We start from the raw sequence: 24,047 nt of genomic DNA on the forward strand, positions 1-24,047 counted from the left end.
TAATGTATATAAATGTAAAATACATATTACATTTACTTGTTTAAGAAAATATCTAGAACCTGTTTCTTTTTAGAACATTGATACCATGCATAGGAAAATCAAATATTATGATTATAAAAGAATTTTTTAATGTAGAATATTTCTTATGTCAGTGGAAGAATATCCACTGAAAAAGACTTAATTTTCTTTCATAAATAGCTATGGGTTAGAGTACAACAATAGTTCTAACTCTGCTTTTGCTGTGCATTGAAAGCCAAGATGATGACTGTATTGAAAAAGAGGGAAGAGGAAATCAATAGATTATTGCTTCAATGGAGCTCACAACAGTGCTGATTAGAGAACACAAATGGATTGCATAATTGTAAAATAACTATAAACTGGGTATGGATTTAAGCCTATGTTAAGACCATTCTTAACTGCATTGTATCTTTAGAAAACATGCATTGAAATTACAGTAGCAAATTAAATCTATTCGACTGCAAAATTTAATACATAAGAAATAGCATTTATTAATGATATGGAAGAGGGAGTAAATAGCACGTTAGTGAAATTTGCGGATGATACTAAATTGGAAGGTGTTACAGACAACAATGAGGACAGGGGTTTAATACAAATGGCCCTTAAAAATTTGAGGAAAAGCCAAGGGTGGGGGGAAAAAGCCCAAGTAGAACTGATAAAAATATCCATTGGAAAAATTTCAACTTGAGAAAGAGTAATACAAAAGAAGTGTGGATGGAAAAGTGGCTTTGAAATTTGATCAGGATTTTCTGATTATAATAAATTGGTTAATCCACTCTTGAGAGGTCCTGGGCTGTGGCTTGGAAGTAGTCATTTCTTTACAATTCTGTCTCCTCTCTAGGCAGACCAGAAGAACTATAACACTTAGTTAGACTTTTTGGAGGCGTGTCAAATGAAAAAAAGAGAGGCCAGGCATATGAGTTCAAAACAAAAACACAAATGCATATTGAAGACGAGGGAATGACTAGAGAAGATACGTGATTATGTATTGGTATCATCTAATGGTGTTTACAACGAAGAGGAGCCATGAAAAATCTATAGATATCTGAAAATTTTACTTAAAAGATGGCTGATGTCACTTGATTGTTTACTAGCAATTATTAAATGGAACTAATAGTTACCTTATGAAATATAATTCTTGCTTTTCCAGATAACAACAAATAGAAGAGTTCTCCTTCCTAAGTGCATATGCCTGAATCTAAGAAATTGGTAGTAATCTGAATGTCATATAGGATGGTATCATTGGCCTGCTTAGAATATCTGGAAGGTTGGGTCTGAGAATTCGGCTTATCCAGAAAAACAGCAAGATCTGTCTCCTGGAAGCTCTGGAGACTCTAAGAGGCTAAGTAATGTATCTATAATGTTTTACCAGTTCACCTGAGTCTAAGACAGAGTTATCTGGGAATGAAAGCTCATCTCTATTTATTGGATCTGTTGAAGCAGAAACCTCAATTTCAGAAACTTGGCTCTTTTCGTAACGTTTTATGTTTCCCTTAGATTTCAGTAATGTTCTCTTTGAACAGAATCTGCCACTGCCACACCTGCAATGGAGGAAGAGTATTCTTGGTGGCCAGGTGTAATCAATGAAATCAAACTGCTGTAGGAAAATTGCAAGGAGGAGTAGGAGGTGCTGGGATGGGGGCAGCATGAGGTCCATGCAGATGGGAGGTAGTATTGGGAAGGAAAATTTGGATTAGATAATGGAGGGTTTTGAATGTGCCCTAAGGATCTTGGACTTTATGTAGTAGGCAGTGAGGAGTCAATAAAGGTTTTTGAGTTTTGATATGATTCTTTCAGATGTAACATGTTAGATATTCCTTCCAAATACGCCTCACTCCCTAATAAGATAGGCATGCCACCTACACCTTCATTTCAGTGGTAGAAATGTTGAACAGGGCAGGTTAGAGGGGAAAGCCCAGCAACGTACCATTAGAACTCCTTCTCTAAGGGAACCTGCACCCAAAGTGCACATTAGCATTTTTGGGGCATACCTTCTAAGCTGTTTTCAATCTAAACAGCGATTTTACTGTACTGTATTGTCATCACTTAAAATCTCTTTCTGATTTATAAAGTCATCATGAGAAACTTTGTCATGTTTCACCAGCAAAAGTCCTCACTGTCCTCCACGATCCAAGTAGAGAAAACTAGGTTTGTCTGGTAGGTCTTCATTTCAATGAATCCATCCTAGCTCCTAGTGTTCACATTCAAAGCAATTACCAGCTCTTCATTTAATAACGTCATTTAGTAATAACTCTAAGATCTTGCCAGAAAATCGTATCAACTTTATCACATCTTTTGGAAAGGAACATATGAGTTTCTTGCAGTGAAGCAGGGCCAAGGGCAAACAGGAGCGATGGGAAGGCCCAAGTCTGAAAAGATATGACAAAGTCAGTTATGATTCAGTCAGATTTTAGATCTAGGATTTTAAAGAAAAATAGCATGGCAAACAATAGCAAAGAGTGAGGAGTGCACAGGACTCAAGACTCAGGTAAGTAGGCCGTTGTCACCCACATGGCCATCAGGCAGTATGGTCCCAACTAAGTGACAGCTGCTTAGGGATAGGGCTGGCACCACATCCCAGATTTTCTGATGTCTGGCAAAGCGCTCTTGTTCCTGCTTGATGCAGCTGCCCTGTGACCCTGCATCTTGAGGCAGAAGAGCATAAGGCAACTGACTCCCTCCAGCTTAAAGAGCACCTCAGACGCTCTAAGACAGCAGTTCTTAAATGCAGTCTGGGAACCCTTTCAGGGGGTCTGCAAGGTCAGAACTCTCATAAAAATACTAAGATGTTATTTTCACTGTACTTTCTTATGAGGGTACAGTGGAATCTCCCAAAGGGTACGTATAGTGTGACATTGGAATAGATAAAATGCAGAAGCAGATATGAGAATCCAGCTATCTTCTGTTAGGCCAGACATTAAGGAGATTTGCAAAAATATAAAAAATGACATTCTTCGCACTAATTATTTTTATTTTTGACAATAGTTTTTTTTTTTTTAAAGATTTGATTATTTTTTCCTTTTTCTCCCCAAAGCCCCCGGGTACATAGTTGTGTATTCTTCGTTGTGGGTTCTTCTAGTTGTGGCATGTGGGACGCTGCCTCAGCGTGGTCCGATGAGCAGTGCCATGTCCGCGCCCAGGATTCGAACCGACGAAACACTGGGCCGCCTGCAGCAGAGCGCGCGAACTTAACCACTCGGCCACGGGGCCAGCCCCGACAATAGTTATTTTTTATTAAGATACTTATGCTAACACAAGTGTTTATTATTTTTAAATGAAATACAAGATTGCAGTTTTAATTTCTAATATGATAAATACTGGTAGATAGAACTCACGTAAACGAAAGCTATTTGGTGTCCTCAAAGGCTTTTTCAGAGCGCAAAGGAGTCCTGAGACCAAAATGTTGGATAACTGGTTAATCTAAAAAAACAAGCCCTAAACTCTACCTCTTACTCCCTGAGGGCAGACAAGTGGCCTAAGCTTTCCAAGACTTTTTCCTGTCCTACAGCAGAGGATGACGACTACCTGGTCAGAGTGACTGTGATGACTGGGTGGAGTCCGCCTAGAACTCAGCTCAGTGCATGGCAAACGTGTATTCAGTAAATATTAGCCGTCGCTATTATTATGATTATCATCATCATCATTATCATGATTATTGCCATTGCTACTACCATTACTACCACCACGAGGACTATTACTCCCTCCTGGCGCTGTCTTTACTCAGATAGCTAAGGAATTTATTCCTTGAACCTGGTGAATGCTCTTGGGCCTTTCTACTTGCTGTTCCCTTTGCCTGGAATATCTTTCCGACCTTTTTGTCCACCAAATTCTCTTCATTCTTCTCTGTGGACTTAGATGTTCTTCTTCTTGGAAGCCTGCATTGGCCTCCCAAAGCTGTGTGAGGTGCCCTGCTATAAGTATCCATTTTTGCCCCCTCAGCACCCTGTGGTATAATTGCTTGCGTCGTTATTGGCTCTTCCATTGCACTCTGAACACTCTGTAAAAGTAGGGACCATGTCTTGGTCTCTGTTATAATCACAAAGCTCAGCATAGTGCCTGCCGTTCAGTAAATGCTTGTTGAATAAATTTGGCAAAAGTCCCCAGTTTCTCTTTTTGCCCTACTGCTCCTTTCACGCCCTGAAATACTCTCATGAGTTCCTCAGTTCTCAAGTTAGATGTGAAAACTAAGCTCAAACAATGACCTGGGCTTCATATGTGATTTTCAGGTAATGGCTACTTATCTTAAAAGATGTTTGATTGCGTGCCTTAATTTCCCAGGGATGCAGACTTGTGCAGGAGGCAAAACACAAACCTTTGTGTAAAGCTGGTCATTCTTAGGTATGATCTAGACACAGACTACCCACGATCTTAGATGGAGAACTGAGATGGCTAGAGAAAATGCTCCTGGGTACCAGCTTGCATCATAGCTCTTATCACCATATGGGAAGGGAAGGATACTCAGAATGCTTTCTTCCTTTTAAGTTGCCTTTCCTTCTGTCCTTAATAGAGTTTATGGCTGCATTTCTCTGATCCACTGAAGCTGGTGGTACTTCTAGAATTTCAATATAAGAGGAGCTTAGGGACAACAATCCTAAGTGGGGGCTAGGAGACTTTTTTTTAAAGCTATATTTGCATGACAAATACTCTTTTAACTTACATTGCTTGTTTATTTTGGAGGGTGTTCTTGGATCTAAGAGGGTGCTAAGGACTCCAAAGCCACCCCACTGCTAAGAGTACATCTATTTTTAGTATGGAGACATTTGAAGTAAAGGAATAGGAAAGCTTGATAAGAGAGGTTTGCCTAGGTCTCTTCTGCTATTGCTATTTATATTTGTAAACCTATACTCTGACTGGTGAGAATTACCAATGTCTTCAAAAAGATTCGAAAGTTTGAAAAAGCAGTCAGCCGTGGAAATAAGCACTGGAGTATATTTATTAGGTCTGGGTCCTAAAGAGGTCAGTACAGTCAGAAGGAAACAGGCAGCTTGACCAAGGAAAAATCAGACATGAAGCAGTTTATCACACAATTATTATGCATTTATTTCAGCTATCGACAGATACAGTAGAATATAAGATACGACCTCAAGGAGCACGCAACCTAATTGGGAAGACAAGAGAATGCCTGCCAGGTTATCACTGAAGTGTATTTGTGAGACAACTCTTTAGTATTCACTGTTCCTGCTGGCTATTCTCTTACCTAATTATGTGGGGAAAACAGAATGAAGGAAAAATGGATGGAAAGGAAGGTGAATGTAGCTAAAAAATATTAAGGCTCTTAGGCATGTGCTTTGAATTTAAAGCATTCATAGTGTTAAAGCTGGAACTTGTAGCTAAATATCTAATTGGGCCCTCTTATTTTGCAGAGGAGGAAACTGAGGCCTGTCTAGCAAAGTACCCCAGCTGATAAGAGGCAGGACTAAGACTAGAAGCCAGGTGCTCTGACTTCCTGTCCAGTGTCCTTTCCATCACAATCTAGTGCCTTTGAAGGTGAGGTGAAATGACTGGAGTTGCCTTACGCCTGGGTCTATATGCTAAAGTGCCTTAGCTATCCCTTTAATGGTTAGATGGTTTTTAGATTATTTGATTACCTCTACGAGGAATTTCTTTTTAGCATGACAGTTTTCATCAATCCGAATTTCTCAGTTCCCAGACTAGAAAGCTGTTTTTTTTTTAAACCTATCTTCATCCATCCCTCCACTTTCATCTCTTTATATGAATGATTTACGGATTTTATATTTCCCTCCTGACCTCTTTTCTGAATCTCTGTTTCCTATTTCAACGGCTGCATCTCTACCTGTTTTACCTCCCATGACCTCAAACTCAACAGGAAGCCAGCTTCTTCTCAACATATCCTATTTCTGTCAATGACACCATCGTTCTTTCAGTCACCCAGATCTGAAATCTTGGCATCATCTCTGACTCTTCCTCTTCCACGTGTAGCGGGTCATCAGTTTCTGTGGCCTCTTCCTGAACATGTCTTTGAATTCCATTTCTTCTTCTTTAATTCCATTTTGTACTCTCTAACTCAAGTCGTCACAATCCCATAACCAGGTAGTGAACAATATCTACCACTCATACTGCTTCCCAGTTTTCCCCTAGCAACTCATCCTGCTACCGCTGTGGACTGCTCTCTCCAAATCACCATGAAAACAAAACCACAAACACCTATTTTAGCCCCTTGATTCTAACTTTCCACAGCTCCCCAGTGTCCCTAGATGATGAAATTCAATCTCAAAGCCCTGGACAATGCTGCCCATCCCTTTGTAACCCCGTCTAGCTTTCCCTCCACAGAACCATCCTCCCCAGTCAATTACCTTTCTTCCCAGTGCCTAGTCCCACCTTTGGTCCCACCTAGAATGGATTCTAGTCTCCTCATCTGAATTCGGCTTTGTTAATGTCACCAACCAGGGCAGCAGACCACGACGCCTCCTCAAAATTCCGGAGGGATCTACTGATGGTTCCACTGAGGTAGCCTTCAGCCCTATCTCCGCAGAAATATCTTTACACTCCGTCCCCTTCCCAACTAGATTATTCACTCCCATAGGGCTCGAAGCAGCCTCCCATCATTTTGTACCCACAGCGTCTAATTCAGAGTGTTTGTTGATAAGGATGAGTTGATGCAATAGGTGGTGGTAACCTGTTAAGAAGCTGTGAAGGTACAAAGGCGCAGAGCCGTACCGCCCTCTCCCCTGCCCCCGCGAGAGGGCAGGTGCCGTTTGAGGACAGGCGCGCCCCGCACAGCGCCCCCGGGCGGCGGCCTGGGTGGGTTCCGGGGCGCGGGGGCGCACGGGGCCCCTCGGCGGCGCCGGCCCTCTGGCCGGCTCGTGTGCGCCGCGGCGGGGCCGGCGGGCGTGCGGGCGCGGGCAGGCAGGCCCCGCCGTTCCGCGCTCGGAGGTAGGTGGTGCTGTTGCCGCGACTGTCTTCCTCATTGGCGCGGGGCGCAGAGGCGGAATGTTCAACTCCTGACTCGGCGGAAGCGTGGGAGCGCGCGGGCCGCCGTCCTCCTGACCCCCGCTCGCCGTCCCTGCCCTCGCCGCGCGCGGGGCCCCGGCGCCCCCGGCTGCTGCTCGCGCCCGGCCCGGAGCCAGGTAAGGGGCCAGGCCCAACGCCGCGGGGGGACGGGGGGACGGAGGGCCACGCGCTCGCGAGGCGCCCGGCGTCTCGGGACCGAGGCCCCGCGGGGGCCGGAGCCCGGGAGCCCCGCCGGCCTGCGGAGGGGGCCCCGCTGGGCGCCCTCCCCGACCCGGGCCCTCCGGGCGGCGGAGGCCGGAGCGAGCGTCCGGGCTCCCGCGGAGCTCCGCGCCGGCCCTTGGCCGCGGCCCGGCCCGGCCCGGCGCGGCTCAGCTTTTTGGGGCCGGTCCCGCGCAGCAGTTGGCGCCCGGAAGAGCGGGGCGCAGCCCGGACCGGCTCCGGCTTTCTGGGCCCCGGGCGGGCGGCGCGGGTGTGAGCGCCTCCCGGGCTGGGCCGCGCCGCTTCCCCTCCCCGGACGTGGGGCCCCCGCCGGCCGAGCCCGCGGCCCGAGCACCGCTGGGGAGGCGAGCGCGAGTCTTCCAAATCAGGGCAGGGTGCCGGGCGCTTCCCAGCAGCGGGCTGCGCGTGCGAGTGGAAACCACGAACTTCTGCTTTCTGCCGCCCCGCGGCCGCGCCCTGCCTGGCTGGGGCGAGCGTCCCCCTGCTCCTTCCCCGGGAGCCTAGGGGTCCCCTTGGCCCTCCGGGTGGCGCTGCCCGGTGCGTGGGCTCTGAGCCCTGGGCCAGGCCCCGAGGTGAGCGCTGGGGCCGCCGGCGCGCCTCGCTTTGCTCCTGACAGCTTGCGGAAAAACTTCGGTACAGAACTGGCGAGACGATATGGAATTGGCAAAAAAAAAAGGGGAGGGGGCAGTCATTGTCAGATTGTTGAAAATGCCTGTTTCTGATGCGCCTCGAGATCTTTCATAAGCACCGTTGATGGGGGAACTTAATTACTACTTTTGTTAGTTTCTTTGATAGTGAAAGCAGTACCGTGTAGTGCCCTTTCCACTGATATTACAATAAGCGGTTCTCTCCTTCGTAATGGTGCGTTCGAATCGGCTTACAGAATTATTTCGAGGATATTTGAGCCAAGATAGTTGTTAAAGGATAGTCTAAAGCCGTTTTAGGAGAGGCTTCTTGCTTTCCTGACCTCAGTGGAAGTGAACAGCCAGGATCCAGTGGATCCAAACCTACAAACACGTAGAAAGACAAAAAGAGTTGATGTCTTCTTGGTAGGAGGCCCATCTTCACAGCGAAATTTCTTGTCGGTTTTTGATTTTCAAAGCAGTATGTGATGGCTGCATTTTAATTATGCTTTTGGTCATTTGAAGAGCCTTTGTTTTAAATTCCTGCTACAATAGTGAGAGATTTGAGAGATTGTAGATGAGTATGGATTTAGTTTGTTTGCAAAGAGAGAATTAAGAAAGAGAAAAATGGTCTTTTAGAGCAATGTGTACTGTTTATTTTAATCTTTCACAGCTTAATTCCTACTATAACTTTTTTGAGATTATTTTTGGAAGTTTTTTTTTTTAAGTGGAAAATATTATTGTTTAAATAAAAAATTCAGTGGTAATAATTCCAGAGTAAATGACCAAAATGCAATGGCAAGGACATTTTTTCTTGTCTAGGAAAGCAAGTAGATGATTGATGGCTTTTTCTTATTCTTTTAGGGAACACATAAGGACACATTAAAAAGAGAGAGAGAGAAATATCCAAATATTAAGCACAAGGACTTGGATCTAAAAATGGATGGTCAAAGATCTTGGGAACTAAGGGACCTTCTTGCCAAATAAGGAAACTTGGCAAGTTGCACTGTGTATTTTAAGCTAGCACAAGAGTGAGTGTTATTGGCAATATATTGGCTGAGAGCCTATCTGGAACGAGCAGCAAAACTGACTTTGACAGGGGTGCAAAATTATAAACAGGAGTTATGAGGGGCGTGGAGTGAATAATCTAGTCATCAAAGAAAACGTGGAGAAATTACAGTGATGTTTTGTGAGAGGAGATCAACATAGAGTGAAGCTGATGGTGTGGAGTGAAAGAGAAAAATAGACAGTTGATTTAGAAATTGATAGATTCAGAGAAAAGAGAGGAGAGAATCAATGATCTTTTTTTAAAACCAGAAAAAGAGGTGTTTGTGGTGAAATAGTGCTTCTTGGAATAACATAGCCTTATATTTGTATCCAGAGATGTTGGAACTAAAAATCCATTTGGATCATTTGTTTTCCATTTTATTCTACCCAGGACGGATTGACAAGGGGGGGTGTCTCGTCTGTCTAAATGTAATGGGAACAGCTAAGGCACCGTTTGGTCTTACTGCCAGAAGGATTTAGGCTGCTTCTTTTGTGGCTATTAACCTTGCCCCACTACACACAAATAAGCAGAGTTCCAGCTGTGACCAGAAAACTGTACCTGTTAAGGAAAGAGAGCTCTAAATGCTAGAGCTTAGATTGGCTTCCCTGATACATGGGTGCTTTTGTGTCAGACGCTCCTGCGGACAGCTGAAGCATCGATTATGCCCTAAGAACAGTTAAATAATCCCAACAGAGAAGAGGATTCTGTGGGAACAAAGCAGCCATACATTTGACACAATAACCCCTGTGTCACAACTGAGGAAATTAAAGCCTCCAATGGAACTGTAGGTGGATGGTAAGCCATCTAGTAATTACTATAATAAGAAAAGAATCTGTTTAAAGGAAAAAAAGGCAAATTAGAAGAAGGAGGCAGGATGATATAGTGGGAAAAAGACATACGATGTGGTGGAAAAAATGATATGACTGTGAGGTCAGACCTGGGTTTGAATCCCAGTTGTGTCACTTGTAAGTTAGGTAGTTGCCTTGGGCAACGTTCACACCTTTGATCCTGTTTCCTCACATGTAAATTGGGGACAGTAATACCTGCTTCATGAGCATATGAGACAGCACTTGGAAGTGCGGGAACCAGTGCCTGAAACTTTGGCCATCGCAACTGAATGATAGAGAAGGGCGTTTTTTTCATATTCTCACGTTAGACTCGGGGAAAGCTACTTGTCTCACCAGTACGTGGCCAGTGCTTGTCCTGGTCCTCTGCCCTGTTCCCAAGTCATCCTTAGGGGAGAATCTGAAGAGGAATGCATTTAAATATCTATATGAGGAACGTGAAGAATTTGGAAGTTGTATGATAGGGGAAGGTTGTGACCTAGAAGACCAAAACTGAAATTACTCGGAACCATTCTTACCCCTGATTTTGAGCCCAGGTTATTTTCAGGGACCAAGATCCTTCTTTCTGGAGTCGTCTCTGGACTTCTTTATAGGAAAACTAAAAAGTGAAGACAAGAATCTCCGTCTGAAGGTCCTGGAGTGAATCTTCGCTTATTAAACTTTTCTACCAAAGTACCCCGTTGTGGGGAAGAGTGTATTCCTTCAGGGATCTGTACACATAGCCATAAATACCCCCAATGCGAGCACTTTCTGTAAAATCCTGTATTTTTTTTTTTTTTGAAGATTGGCACCTGGGCTCACAACTGTTGCCAATCTTTTTTTTTTTTTCCTTCTTCTCCCCAAAGCCCCCCAGCACATAGCTATATATTCTAGTTGTGAGTGCCTCCGGTTCTGCTATGTGGGATGCCGCCTCAGCGTGGCTTGATGAGTGGTGCCGTGTGCACAGCCAGGATCCGAACTGGCGAAACCGTGGGCCGCCCAGAGCGGAGCATGGGAACTTAACCACTCGGTCATGGGGCCAGCCCCCTAAAACCTTATATTTAATCTTAAAAATTCATGTGAATGTTGCACTCTTCTCTGTTTGACTTTATTGAACAAATCAATACAAACACACAGTAACAATGTTTATTCCGCCGAATCTTCAAGTCAAGTCGATGCTGTAGGAAGTGTGTTTATTCACACACCTTCTGCATAGTGCGGGGTACTCTGTCTACGGGAGTACCCACGTTTGTGGAGCACGGCCCTGGTTCTGATAGATGGTATTTGCACCATTCAGCTTCGCAGCCCAGCCCACTGTATGGGGTACTGCGATTCCATTTTGCTGAGAAAAGGGTAGGGGTAGATAATCTTCCAAAGAGTTTTCATTTTCTGGAGTTATACTGTGGCTTTCAGGGTGAGCAGAGCTCTTTGCTTTGGAAGTAGAAGAGCAGGGAGGGGGGAGAGGATAGTTGTAGGATAGAAATCTGGAATATGACTCTCACCTTCCCAGCCAGTTTAGGGGGAGAAATTTAGGAGGGTGGCCCAGTCATCTCCGTTATTCCTATCACTGACATTGATCACTGTGCTCCTCCGTAATGTCAGGAGCTCTTAGTGTCAGGTTCAAGACTGGATCCTCAAGAAGAGAAGAGAGACCATCCATTCTTTATAGTGGATTATTTAGTCATGCAGTACTCATAGCGTTAGAGGTGCTCTTCAAAAGCATTCATTCTGCTCTCCCAGCTATTGCGGGAGCCTCCTACTCCACGTGTCCGCCTCCCATTGAACACTCTTGGTGATGGGGAACTCACTGCTAAACAGGGTGGCGTAATAAGCAGGAATTCTTTCTGTGACTTTTGTCTGCAGATGGCTTTGCCTCTGGACCAGTGATGCGTAATAGAGGGTCTTCCTTTGGTCTTCTCTAGTTTGAACATCTCCCTTTCCTTTCATCTTACATTGAGGTGACCAGGTTTTAACCCTCTTATTTCCCCTTCTCAGGAACATTCATTCTGAGTAATTAGTCCAAAAGTGTAGCTGTTTCTTAGCAGCCAGGATGATCAGATACTTTCTGTTTGACAGCAGTTCAAGGGTGGAAACAAGAGCTGAGAGCGGCAGGATCTAGGGCTGGGTGGGCCTGCTGCTTTCTCCCCAACCCGCACCCTCGCCCCACCCCCACACACCTGTGAATCCCTCTTCTGGCCAACCCATAGAAGTGTGCCCTCTCAGTGCTCCTTTATTCAAATTCTGGCCCGCTTGCTGTCCTCCTGCCTCCAGTCGTGCAACACAGAAAGCCCCTGCAGTGACCCCTGTCGTGGATTGTACCTACTTCTCTTTTCCTACTTTCAGCAGAGACACATTTCCACACAGCAGTTCTGCAGCATAAGTGCCTGTCTCCCCCCGATGTTCCTGTTCCTCCTGTGTTTTAGCCTCTGGTAACATTTCTGGCAAGGAAGTTTGTTGTGGAATTCTATTTTCATTAATAGAAATATTAAAGTGCAAAGAAGAATGTTTCATTTAACTAGCTCGTTTTTATTTTAACCTTTGCTTTGACTAGAGAGTTATGTTACTTACATGGTAAAGCATAGAGAAAAAAGAAAAAGGAAACAATAGCTGTTCTATTTTTTAGAATCTTATTCCTGGCTTCTCTCAGCTATCCATGACTGAAGATCTTGTTCACTGAGCCCAACCTGTCCTATACAAGCTATGCTGCGTGCTAGGGGCAGCCTTGGAGGAAGGAAAGAATATCTATGGTAGACACAGGACTAGTTAGTTCTATTTGCCTACCTACTCTACTCTAGCTAGTCTTACAGATCTTATCTTTTTTGAGTGATTTAAAAACAAAAACATAGTAGAACAGCAGTGCTGTTCAGGAATAGAATCTTTGACCTTGGTGTGGGAACAAATACACCCAACCAGAGCTTTCCCCATTTTGTGAAGATAAGACTCATAGGAAAAAAAATAATTGCAGACCCATAATCTAAGTGGTATTGTTTTAATACACGTGATGATAAGGCACATTTTTGTTAGTTTATTCACTGATCTATGCTAAGGAGGCTGAAATGATACTAGCGTAAATAAATATTAGGGCAGCAGGGTTGGCAAAAGAATTTTTGAGGGCTGTTTTCTAAAAGTTGTTTTTTGTCATATTCAGGTCATGATAAACAAATTAGTTTTTCTTCCCATATTGCATCAAAAATAAACTTGTAACTCTTGTGAAGAAGAGAAAAAGGAAAGTGTAAATCAAGGATAGACAAAAAGGGAAGATCTGAATTCAGAAATTATAGGCCCATGTAAACCTAAAAGATAGAAAAATCAGAAAAAGTCCAAAGACCTGTTTCTAGTAAAGTTAATTCTTGTATAAAAAATTATGATTTGCAGTTATTTAATGAAGCTGGTTGCAGTATTTCCTGAGGCCGTTTGATATGTAGTAGATATAATCTAGAAGAAGACAGTGGCTGCCATGGAGAGTAGGTACACTCCAGGACCCTACCAAAGGGAGGACCATAATTGGATAAATAGGTCCCAGAAACTCTAGTATCTAAAACGTGAAGGCAAAAAAAGTATTTTAATAACTTAAATATTCTCCTTATGAAAAAACATGTTTACAAGGAAATGATAATTATTACCAATAGGATAGATCTTTCAAAAATGGCCAAAACCAAAATCAGCAGAGTGAGAAAAAATTAAAACATATGCAAAGAAACACAGATAAAAAGGATTTAGAGGTCAGTAGTACATTTATCTATTAATAATTGCTCTGCAAAACTAATGAAGATGTAAAACAATTCTGAAAACGAGGAGAGGAAAGCTATCGAGGAAAGCATACCCAACCCTGAAGGCTGAGGAAGTAGATGGCTAAATGTAATACCAAGATTGTTAAATAATTAGACAACCATCATTTCCATTCATTGAGTTTTGGATACTAGGCACTGGGCACTGTGCAGGGGACGTTCACAGCATCTCCCACTTCCCAACAACTACGCAGAATGGGTGCTATTGCCAGTGAGAAAACAGATCAGAGGCACGGTGCCTTGGCCAAGGTCTAACAGCTAGTAAGTTAGATGCGCTACTGGCTCTGTAACTGGAGTCCTTCCTCTGGCCCATGCTGCTGCTGAGTTGAAGTATCTGTTATTTGGAAGTAAAGACTTGTCAAAGAAGCTAAACTATACTGTGCAAACTTGATAGCTTTCGGGCTGTCAACTTGTAGACTTTTGGTAACAGAATGGAAGAGATTTTAAATTTTTTATTTATTGGGTCTGGAAATGGCATAGTCTGAGAAAATGTGTTTGGTTCAAGGTTACTGAGCAGTAGAGGCAGAGTTCAAACTTCTATCCATCTAATTCTAAACTTTTTTTTTATGTTAGAACGTTAACAGGGTCTTTTTTGTTTTGTTGTTGTTTTTAATTCAGGACAAAAGTCCATTTTTTTGGACTAGAAGGCTGAAAACTTTAAGAAGTAAAGTAATACTCCCTTTATAGTTTTCTACCTCCATATGGTTTCATTTTTGATAATTAGCTGATGGTGCTAAATATATATATTTATGGAAATTAAACTTTAAAAGGAATTGTTAACTATTAACTAAATTAAAAAAAATTAGCTTACTACTCAAGTACTCAAATGATTGGATTCAACCACCAACTTAGTGATTTTCAACATTTTCAGAGTTGTGGCTCCTTGTTCTGCTTTGATTTTTGTGATAGCACTGCTCTAGCCTGCCCTTCAGTGCTGTGTGGCAGATAGTTACCATTAATATTTAAGACAGCTTTGAAGAGTTTATGAAACAAAAGTTAGAATGTTACAAAATTAAGACTGGGAATTGTTGCATGGAGAAAAATTGCCTTTCTTGTGTAAAAGTAATTATTTTAACATGGTGGGATGAAAACATCGTTTGATTGGGTTTGCTATGTAAATATATTTATATAGAGGACTCATGTTAAGTTCTGGTGTATTCACTGGAGAACACATCTGAAAAATTAGAACATAATTTGATCAGGTACCAGTCTCCTCCGGAATGCTCTAGTATGATTAATCAGCAACTGATATTTTCCATTCTTCTGATCGTAAGTTGATCCTCTTAGAATAATGAATTTTAAATTAAAGGAGAGAAAGCTGAAGGAGAAAAGGAAATCTGTGTGGTCTGACACTCGTGTAGATGGCAGGGGGAATCTCAATCTGGTTTGTCAGCTAAGTCCATGATGCTTTGCCAAGCTTGCTGGAGTTAGAACCTGTACTTGTACACCCTAGAATTGTTAGTCTGTGTGGTAATCAGACGGGACTTAATTTTTTATGGTCTCAATAAAACATTCAAGTAATTACATAGTTCCATTCATACATAGCCAGTTTCCAAATGGCAGGATGTATCACAAAGTGAGTAACAGTGATTCTGGGAAGAATGTGACTAGTTGCCTCATCTCAAGGGACGAAGATCCTGGAGAACTCTGCTTCTCAGAGGTCAGCCTTCCTCTGGCGCCCTTAGGGCAGTTTCAGATGTGACTGATCTTGCCTCAGTTCTCCGTATTCCCTGGACTTGCTCTGCGTCGGAGGGTTTAGATTTATTCATATATATATGTGTGTGTGTGTGTGTATATATATATATACATATTTTTTTTCCTTCTCCCCAAAGCGCCAGTACATAGTTGTACATCCTAGTTGTAGGTCATTCTAGTTCTTCTATGTGGGAAGCCACCACAGCATGGCTTGATGAGCAGTGTGTGGGTCCACACCCAGGATCCGAACTGGTGAACCCTAAGCCAATGAAGTGGAGTGCACAAACTCAACCACTCGGCCCTGAGGCCAGCCCCCAGATTTATTCATACTATCTCATCCTGGTTCCCATTTCTACGTTTTTTTGGGAAAAGATTTCCCTCCTTTTCCTCCTATTCCTCTTTCTCTTCTTCTTCCTTTTCCTCCCCTTCCTTGTCTTCTTTTTCCTCTTCCTTTGGACTCAGAGACGCCCACTCCTGGAAGTCCCAGACTTGCTCTCCTCAGTCTCCGAAGAAGCCTAGGCAACAGTTTCCAAATCAGGATTTGCTTCACAATCCTCTGGGGGCACTTGTAAAAACTACAAGTCTCGGATTTTACTTAATCTGCTTGGACTCTTTCCAGCTGCAAAATGTATAATGGAAGAATAGCCAGATACTATTTATTCATTTATTTCTTCATTTATCCAACAAATATTTTTGAATGGAAAAGGTGCAATGTGCCTGGCTATGTACCAGGTGCTGAAGATCCGGATGTAAATAGAAATGAGTTTTGCCTTTTTGGAGTTTATAGTCTGATAGGAAGTAAGTGGGAAAGATGAGTGGGTAAAGAAAGGTGCTGTGGCACAGAAGAAAGAGAATTTAACTCTGCTCTTGAGGCTCAAAGGAGGTGGTCGGGGACAGGAGTGTGCTGAGCAGAGAGAGGCATTTGAAGCAGAGACAGTACCCCGTGCAAAGGTATGGAGATGTGAGAGAGGTCAGCAGGTACTGGGAGCTGTGAGTAGTTCCTTGCCTATGTGGGGGAGTCAGAAGACGAGAAGCTGTAAGTGGTAAAGGAATTTCCCAGAATTAAAGGAAATGAGTTATGACTGAGAGAGTTCACTGAGTGTCCTAGCAATGAATGAAAAAGACTCATCCCTAAGCATAGTCTATTAATTTCAGGATTCCAGAGATGAATACAGGATCCTAAAAGCTTTCAGAGAGGAAAAAATAATGTGAAAAGGATTAGTAACCAGAGTAGCATCAGACTGCTTTACAGCCACATTAGAAACTAGGAGACTATTGGAGTAATTGTTTTGAAATTGTAAGGAAAGTTATTTCCTACCTAGAATTGCATACCCAGGCAGGCTACCAATCAAGACATTTTAAGACACTCAGATTTTCAGAAGAATTACATTCTAGGCACTCTGTTGAGGCGGCTAATGGGAGATGTGCACTGTCAGAACAAGGGAATGAATCAAGAAAGAGAGCCAGGAGATCCAAGGACAGGGGTTCCCTCAGAGCAAAAGGTGAAGGAGAGTCTTAGGATGATGGTGAAGGGAAGTCCCAGTCCGAGTCAGGCCTGGAGGGCAGCCGCTGCAGCTGCACTGAGTCAGATGAAGGGGCAGGAGGAGTGTCTCCAAGGAAAAAAAATAGACACCCCCCCCCCCCATTATCTGATGTTTTTTACTTTGTTGAGAAGAGTTTTGCAGTTCTTGGAAGAGTTTGATGAGGTGAATAAGTGTTAGGTGTATAAAAAGCTAAGCAAACAAGAAAACAACAGCAGAGCAACTACTAACTGTAGGAGAAACAAAAAGTTATCTAAGAAAGGAAAAAGCCATTGAACATAGCACCCCTGGGAATAAAATTTACTTTGTCAGACTACTGTAAGCCCTGAATATTGACTTAACCAAATGGTACGATATAGTTGGAAGTTGGGAGGATTGAGCAAGTGTGACATGTTTGTGGGCAAGGAGGTAAAGGGTGGTATATGAGAATTAAATCTTTATCTTCCACAGGGAGAAGTTAACAGATAATATCTAAAATGGAGCAATCAAGAAATAGCAATATAAACACATTTTTTAGAAATATGGAAATAAATACCGGAAGAAATGCTAGAGGAGTTGAAATTAGTTCCCTCTGGAAAGAGAATTGGGTGTGAGGAGGGGGGTGGGGGCAGGGAAGTTCTATCTTTTATTATAAGCTTTCTAGTCCTATTTTATTTTTTGTGCCTTGATAAAAATAAAAAGGATTAATAAAAATATAGACCTAGCACCTGTATCCCTGAGGGAATCTTGCAAGTGGTGTTTTGCATTTTGTTGAGCAAACTTTTTAGCTTGCATATTCTATGTACCAACCTTTGGCACTTTTGTAAGTTTTAGCCAACCTGTCTTCTTTTCCATGATTAACTGAATATAAATTGAAGCAAAAGTTAGTAAGGTAGATTGTTGACTCAAATATGTGTGTAGCCTGTGCCTGGATACTAGAGTTTCCCCCCTCTATTTTTATGTAGACTCTAAACTTTAGAGGATAAACAAACAATCGTCTCTCTTGCCTTCTCCCCAAGTAGAGCAGAGTTTGACTTCGCGTAAGAAATCAGCATTCTTCAGTGACCTCCTGTTCCTGAAATGGGATTCCTTGTAGCTGCACATTAAGATCTCTGAGCTGACTGTGTACGTCACTCAGCAAAGCTTCAAGTTGTTGATGAGGAAATTTTGTCAATTTAGATAGATACAAACTGCTCCTCCACCTTTTTATTTTGAAAATAATCCAGCCCCACAGAAAAATGGAAAGAGTAGTGAAACACCCATGTAACTTTCACCTACATTGGCCAGTTCCTAACATTTTGCCACATTTGCTTCCTCTCTCTCTATACCTACTCCTGTTTTTGGGAGGGGGGTGGGGAATTGAACCATTTTAAATTAAGTTGTGGATAATCATACCTTAATACATCTCCCAATATATCTCCCAAGAACAAGGACATCCTCCTACAAAACCAAAATACCATTATTTGCCATGGATAAAATAATATTATCTAATATATAGTTAATATTCAGATTTCCCTGAAATCCCAGCAATACTTTCTATAGATTTGTTTTTGATCCAGAATTCAGTCAATGATCGTGCATTACATTTAGTCATCCTATTTCTTTAAAGCCTCCTTATGCTAGAATTTTCCCTGGTTTTTTTTTTTTTTCAGTTTTTTGTGACATTGACAATTATGAGGAGCCTGGGCCAGTTGTTTTGTAGAATGTCCTATGCATATGGATTTGCCTTTTTGTTCCCTCCTTATAAGATTCTGGCTTACAATTTTGGCAAGAAAACGTATACAAACCTTTTTATCCACCTGCTTTTTATGCAGGTTCAAAATTTTAGTCCTTTGTCTTCTTGTTTGTTTTTGTTTTGTTTTTCCTGCTATTCCATGGTTTGGCATGGGGTTTGAAGAATGACCACTTACCTGGAGAATATTAAAACTCCTTAGACTGCAAAAAATATCACTATAATAATCTCTGGGAGGGGTAATCTGTTCCTCTGGAAACAAGCATAATATTTTTTCTAACGTTCTTGGCAGAGTTCTTTGGATGACTTAATATATTGTAATCAAGGGCAAATTTTCTACTCTTTAATTAAGTTCTGCCACAGTATGCAGTCCAGGGAGCCACTTCTGGAAAACGGTCGGCCTGTTTCTGTCATCCTCGGGCTGAACGTTTGCTTTTGGAATCTAAACACTGAACGCGTGCTCAGTTTGCAGCATTTTGGCTCTCCTCGTGCCAGGATGCTCAGTTGCTTAGGTTATGTATATTTTGTGTGAAGTGAGCACAACATGGAGAGATGGCGTGCCTCAGATGCCAGAAGAGCTATGCAAGCTTGCTGTTGAAAGCACGCTTCCCGTTTGTCAGGGCTTTGTGATAGCAGACCTGGTGACACAGTAGCCTTTAGGCAGAGCTCCGCTGGATGTGCAGGAAGTGCTGCTACAGGTTTGTCCGGGGGGAAACCCAAGCCATTTCTCTGTGGACAGCTGCCTTTCAAAGTCTGGACAAGTTGCTGCTCAATTTTGCACGGGCTGCCAGAGTAAGTGTTTTCATTTTGATTTGTTTATAGTCCTGCTTTTCTTGCTCCTAAGTCATCAAGGTTCTTTCTGGAAGTTTCACAGGACTTGTTACACATTCTCTAAAGTCAGATTCAGAGGATTCATTCTAATATGTTTATAATCAAACTTTCCTTTTTCTTTCTCTCTGCAGATTTTGTGGGAGTATAATACTTTGTCATTATGAGATGTCGTCTCTCGGTACCTCCTTTGTGCAAATTAAATTTGATGACTTGCAGTTTTTTGAAAACTGCGGTGGCGGAAGTTTTGGGAGTGTGTATCGAGCCAAATGGATATCACAGGACAAGGAGGTGGCTGTAAAGAAGCTACTCAAAATAGAGAAAGAGGTAAGGTCTTTTCCTGCTGTAAGAAATCACGATAGCACTTCTGTGAGCTTTTCAACCTAGAGTCGGAGGTCACGGGCTGCCAGAAACCTAGCAAGGCCTCTGGGGCCGTTTCCCAATTTCCATTCTGGGAACCCCATAAATAGAAATCATTGTCACGTGTGGTTTAGGGTTGAGTTTTACTAGGGGTCATCTGAACTGAGAGGATTTCTTTCCATGGTGTGAACGACCTAATGTTCTCTGAGCTCTCCTGGAAGGGAGGTGAGCTTTCAGACCTTCGCAGGCTCCAGACTTTTCTCTCCCCCAGGTCAGCCAAGAGGGGTCAGTAAAGAGTAAAGTGTGACATTTTCACCCCCTTTGCATTTTCTGCCTGTGAATTTGTGGTCATCAAGAGTTGTCTTGTAAAAAATAGAAAAACATTACTTTTCTACCGAAATATAAGCAATACCACCTTCTTGGATTTCACCTCTACTTGAAGCCAGAAGTGCAGGACTTTGTTGAATGAAGGATTCACAGACGCTGGACAGAGAGCTGCCCTGCTTGGTTTTCAGAGTCTGGGATTGGTGCTGGTCCTTGCTGAGCTCAAAACACACACACTGGCCCTTCATCTCCCTTAGGAATGTGACACAGCGTGTCCCCACATTCACTTTGGCCCCTGGAGAGTGAAGCTGATTGTGGGGCTGACCTGCAGGGCTCAGTGGCGTTGGCCACTTTTAATAGCTGCCCGCTGGAGCTTGTTTTGGTCATTTGTATTTATGGCCTGTTTTGCCTAATTACTGTTCTTTTCAATATGTCTTTAAAGTGAACTTTTCCATAAATATCTTTTAATCTCCCTGAATGATTTGATTTTTTTCATTAACTGCTGCCAGTGAACCGTAGCAATTGGTTGGAGAAGGAAACCCGAGTGGCAGCACGTTGTGGCGTTGCCTCCCAGCAGTGCTTGTGATTGTGTGATCACCAGCTGTGTTTGCAGTTGTTGAAGCCAGGTTGAAGGACTAAGATAGCTCTGCCGAGCCGGCCCAGTGGTTAAGTTCCCACACTCCACTTCAGCAGCCCAGGGTTCATGGGTTCAGATCCCGGGTGCAGACTCACGTACCACTTGTCAAGCCATGCTGTGGCAGGCATCCCACATATAAAGTAGAGGAAGATGGGCACGGATGTTAGCTCAGGGCTAATCTTCCTTGGAACGGAAAAAACAAGATAGCTTTTTTTTTTACTGGCTTGGGGTATCTGTAACTTGTGGAAAGCATTAAGAAGTGATAACTTTTAAAGCCAATTGTGTGCAAAACAGAAGGTACTATGTAGAGAAAGTTTCCTCCTCCTCATTTCTTTGTCAACAAAATTTTTAATAGTAGCCAAATAATAAAACCATTTCTTACTCTGGACTGAACCCAGCTCCTTTCATGTAGCGAACTCCTAAGTCCTTTATAGGCAAGAATTATTGGACCCATTTTATAGATTGGGAAATAGAGCTTTGAGAAATGTATTAAGCTACCCGAGAGGGGCAAGTGAAATCCACATCAGACCCTCTGTTCTTTAGTTTTTAACTCTGAAACTTCTAATTGACCAGGTAAGAATAGGAAATAAACCAGTTCCATCAAATTTATATTCAAAATATGCTAATATTTCTGAGCTAAATTAGGTCATGCAACTTCAGTACAACCAATATATTCTTATATTATTGTTGGATGTAAGACTTTATGAGACATAAAACAGATTTTGATAGGAAAACAATAATTGCAACCCATTCACCCCACCCCCCACCCATACATAATGCATCTTTTACTGTCTAAGAGAGCAGGAAAGTGACACAGGACAGCGCAGGAGTGAAAACAGGAATTGGAAACTGCCAAGTCCTCCTCTTGTAGATGTTTACCTGAGGGGTTATCATTCAGAAATTAAGTTGATTACAGTAAAATGCAGGAGCATAACTCATACACATGTAAGTCGGAAAAACAGAAGCTCAGTTTCTGCTTTGGGGCTTGATTTAGTCCGTGATTGTCAGTGATAAAGAGACGTGGTAAATTACTGCGAAGCAGCCCCGTACTTACTGAATCAACAGGAGTTTAAGATGTAAACAATTTTGGCTAGGAGTTGGCAGTTGTTCGAAAGGAAATCTGTGTTTCTTCTGTACGTTTTTGTTAGACTTTATGAACTACGTATTGGCTTGCTGGCTAGGTGTTTTCTAAGTGATAAGATAAAGGTAATAAGCTCTGGATTTTTTCCACTTTATAGATTCAGTCCTATGTCACTTGGTCATTTTTGTCAATGAGTGTTAGAAGCAATGGAACATTTAATAATATGTTTGTAGCTCACTCATGTAGCTCTTTAAGAATGACCTGATATCTGATTAAATATGTGCTTTTTGAACTTAGTGAAAGGTGGAGAAAATATACACCAAACTCTTTAACTTTGCTTATGTGAGAAGATAGAGGAAGCCTTTATTTTCACTTTATTTGTAGACCTCTAGCTTAGTGAGTATGTATTACTTTCCTCTGCTTTCATGAGTATGTATTACTTTTTTGATTTAGGAAAATAGAAAAATGGCATTTAAAATCTCATTAGTTCTTTAAAACTTTATATTTTAAAAACTTCCACGGCTAGGGAAAAACTATAAGCATAATACCATGGCCTCTAGCATATCCTTCCACTAGAATCACCACTTATTAACATTTTGCAAGTTTGCTTTCTCTATTTATATTATTGATTTATATGTGTTCACACATATTGTATTATTTTTTGCCAGCCATGAAAGTAAATTACTGATGCTGTGTACTTTATCCGTAAATACTTTAGCATCTTCCAAGAGTGCAACCGTAATGCAGCTATCAAATTCAGAAAATTTATCGTTGATACAATACTATTACCTGTTATACAGTCTATATTTGAATTTTGCCAGTTGTCTCAGTGATGGCTTTTTATGGCAATTTTTTCCTAGCCCAGGATCCAGTCGAGAATGACATATTGCATTTAGTTGATATATCTGTTTAGTTTGCTTTAATCTGTAATAGTTTCTCTGCCTTTGTCTTTTTTTTTTTAATGAGTTCAATTTCTTTTTAGATTCTAGTGTGCCTTTGTCTTTTAAATTTTGACGTGAGTGCAGGACAGTTTTGTAGAACGTCACTCATTTTGGGTTATCTGATTTTCCCTCCCTCTTGCCTTGTTTGAAGTTCTGTAGTTTGGCAGGAATGCTGCATAGGTCATGTGTTCTTGGTGTATCTTAATGGGAGACCTATGATGTCAGTTTGTCCCATTATTGGTGATACTAATTTTGAACCCTTGATTAAGAGGGGCTCACCCAGTTTCTCCTCAGTAAGAACACCTATTTTCACTTTGTAATTAATAATTAAGTTCTTGGTAGATACTTGGAGGCGATGTAAGTATCTTCCCTCAACAAACATTGCCCAATGTTTTTAGCATCAATTGATGATTCTTGTTTGAATCAAACATCATTATGACAGTTACTGTATATGAAGCAAAAAGTTCTAGTATAAGTGAGAGTTTTTCTTCCTCCACTTATTTATTCATCCATTCATTTATTCATAAATTATTTAATTATATCTAATATACAATATATTTATAGTATGAATTTATACCAATGAACACTTAGACCACTAATTTGACATACGATTAAAACTGCCTTGTGACTCTAGTAATACTGTAAGCTGTTGCCGCTTCACTTTTCCTGTGCATATGCCATGCCTTCTCCTCTGGAAAGCGGGGCTAATCATAGTGCCTGCGTCACAGGGTTGTTGTGAGAGGACTCGATGAGATAATGCGTGTAAAATATCTGGAAGGGTGCTTGACACATAGGGGGTCTTGGAGAACTGGAACTCTCAGTTGTATCTTCACAACCGTAGTCCAAACTCAGGATAGCAGATAGGTGTCATCTTTTGTGAAAATTTTACTTTGTTGGTTCCTGGAAGCTTTGCTGAGAAGGGCTCAGAGGCCACGTTTACAGGCTGCAGGAAAGAGCCCTGGCAAGCTCAGCGTGACTGTGGCATGGCAAACACATATGCGGTCTATTTGACATCCCTGTTGTCAGCTCTCTGAGGGCAGACTTCCATTGCCTTTGTCGCTGATGCTGCCACCATCCTTGTCATCATCACTGTACCAAGTACAGCTTCTACTGTGAGCTGATCACTTGTTTAAGAGCTTTACATGATTGCCCTCTTCTTCTTCACATTCGCTTTACAAGATTATAATCTTTTTTTGACAGATCAGAAATTAAGGCTCAGAGAGGTTAAGCAACCTGGTTAGTATAAACAGCACCATTCATGTGAATCTTCCTTGCCTGCCTCACAGCACCCGGCACTGGGCCTGGCTCACAGTAGGCATTAAAGTAGTTCTTCCTTCTTACTTGGTATCGTGTCACAATAGACTTCCCTCTCATTCACATCCAGGAAACACAGCCCGTCTTGACGTACCTACATTTTCTTCATTTACGTTCTCTGAG

The 24,047-nt window shown here is 42.2% G+C and overlaps 1 protein-coding gene across 4 annotated transcripts in view; it reads left to right on the forward strand.

Moving 5' to 3' along the window:
• Positions 1-6,808: 6,808 nt before the first annotated feature.
• The window catches only part of MAP3K20 (mitogen-activated protein kinase kinase kinase 20), a 168,320-nt gene continuing 151,081 nt past the window's right edge, over positions 6,809-24,047 (forward strand). For 2 of the 4 annotated variants that reach the window (XM_070508120.1, XM_070508121.1), the window contains exons 1-2: positions 18,778-19,231; positions 19,402-19,594. In XM_070508120.1, the coding sequence (XP_070364221.1) occupies positions 19,436-19,594 (159 nt within the window). In that variant the 5' untranslated portion in view covers positions 18,778-19,231; positions 19,402-19,435. Of the gene's footprint in view, positions 7,107-18,777; positions 19,232-19,401; positions 19,595-24,047 lie in introns of those variants that run through there. The other 2 variants (XM_044768716.2, XM_070508119.1) reach the window with 2 other exon arrangements.

The sequence above is a fragment of the Equus asinus genome, chromosome 4 (assembly GCF_041296235.1).
Source record: "Equus asinus isolate D_3611 breed Donkey chromosome 4, EquAss-T2T_v2, whole genome shotgun sequence".
Lineage (NCBI taxonomy): Eukaryota > Metazoa > Chordata > Mammalia > Perissodactyla > Equidae > Equus > Equus asinus.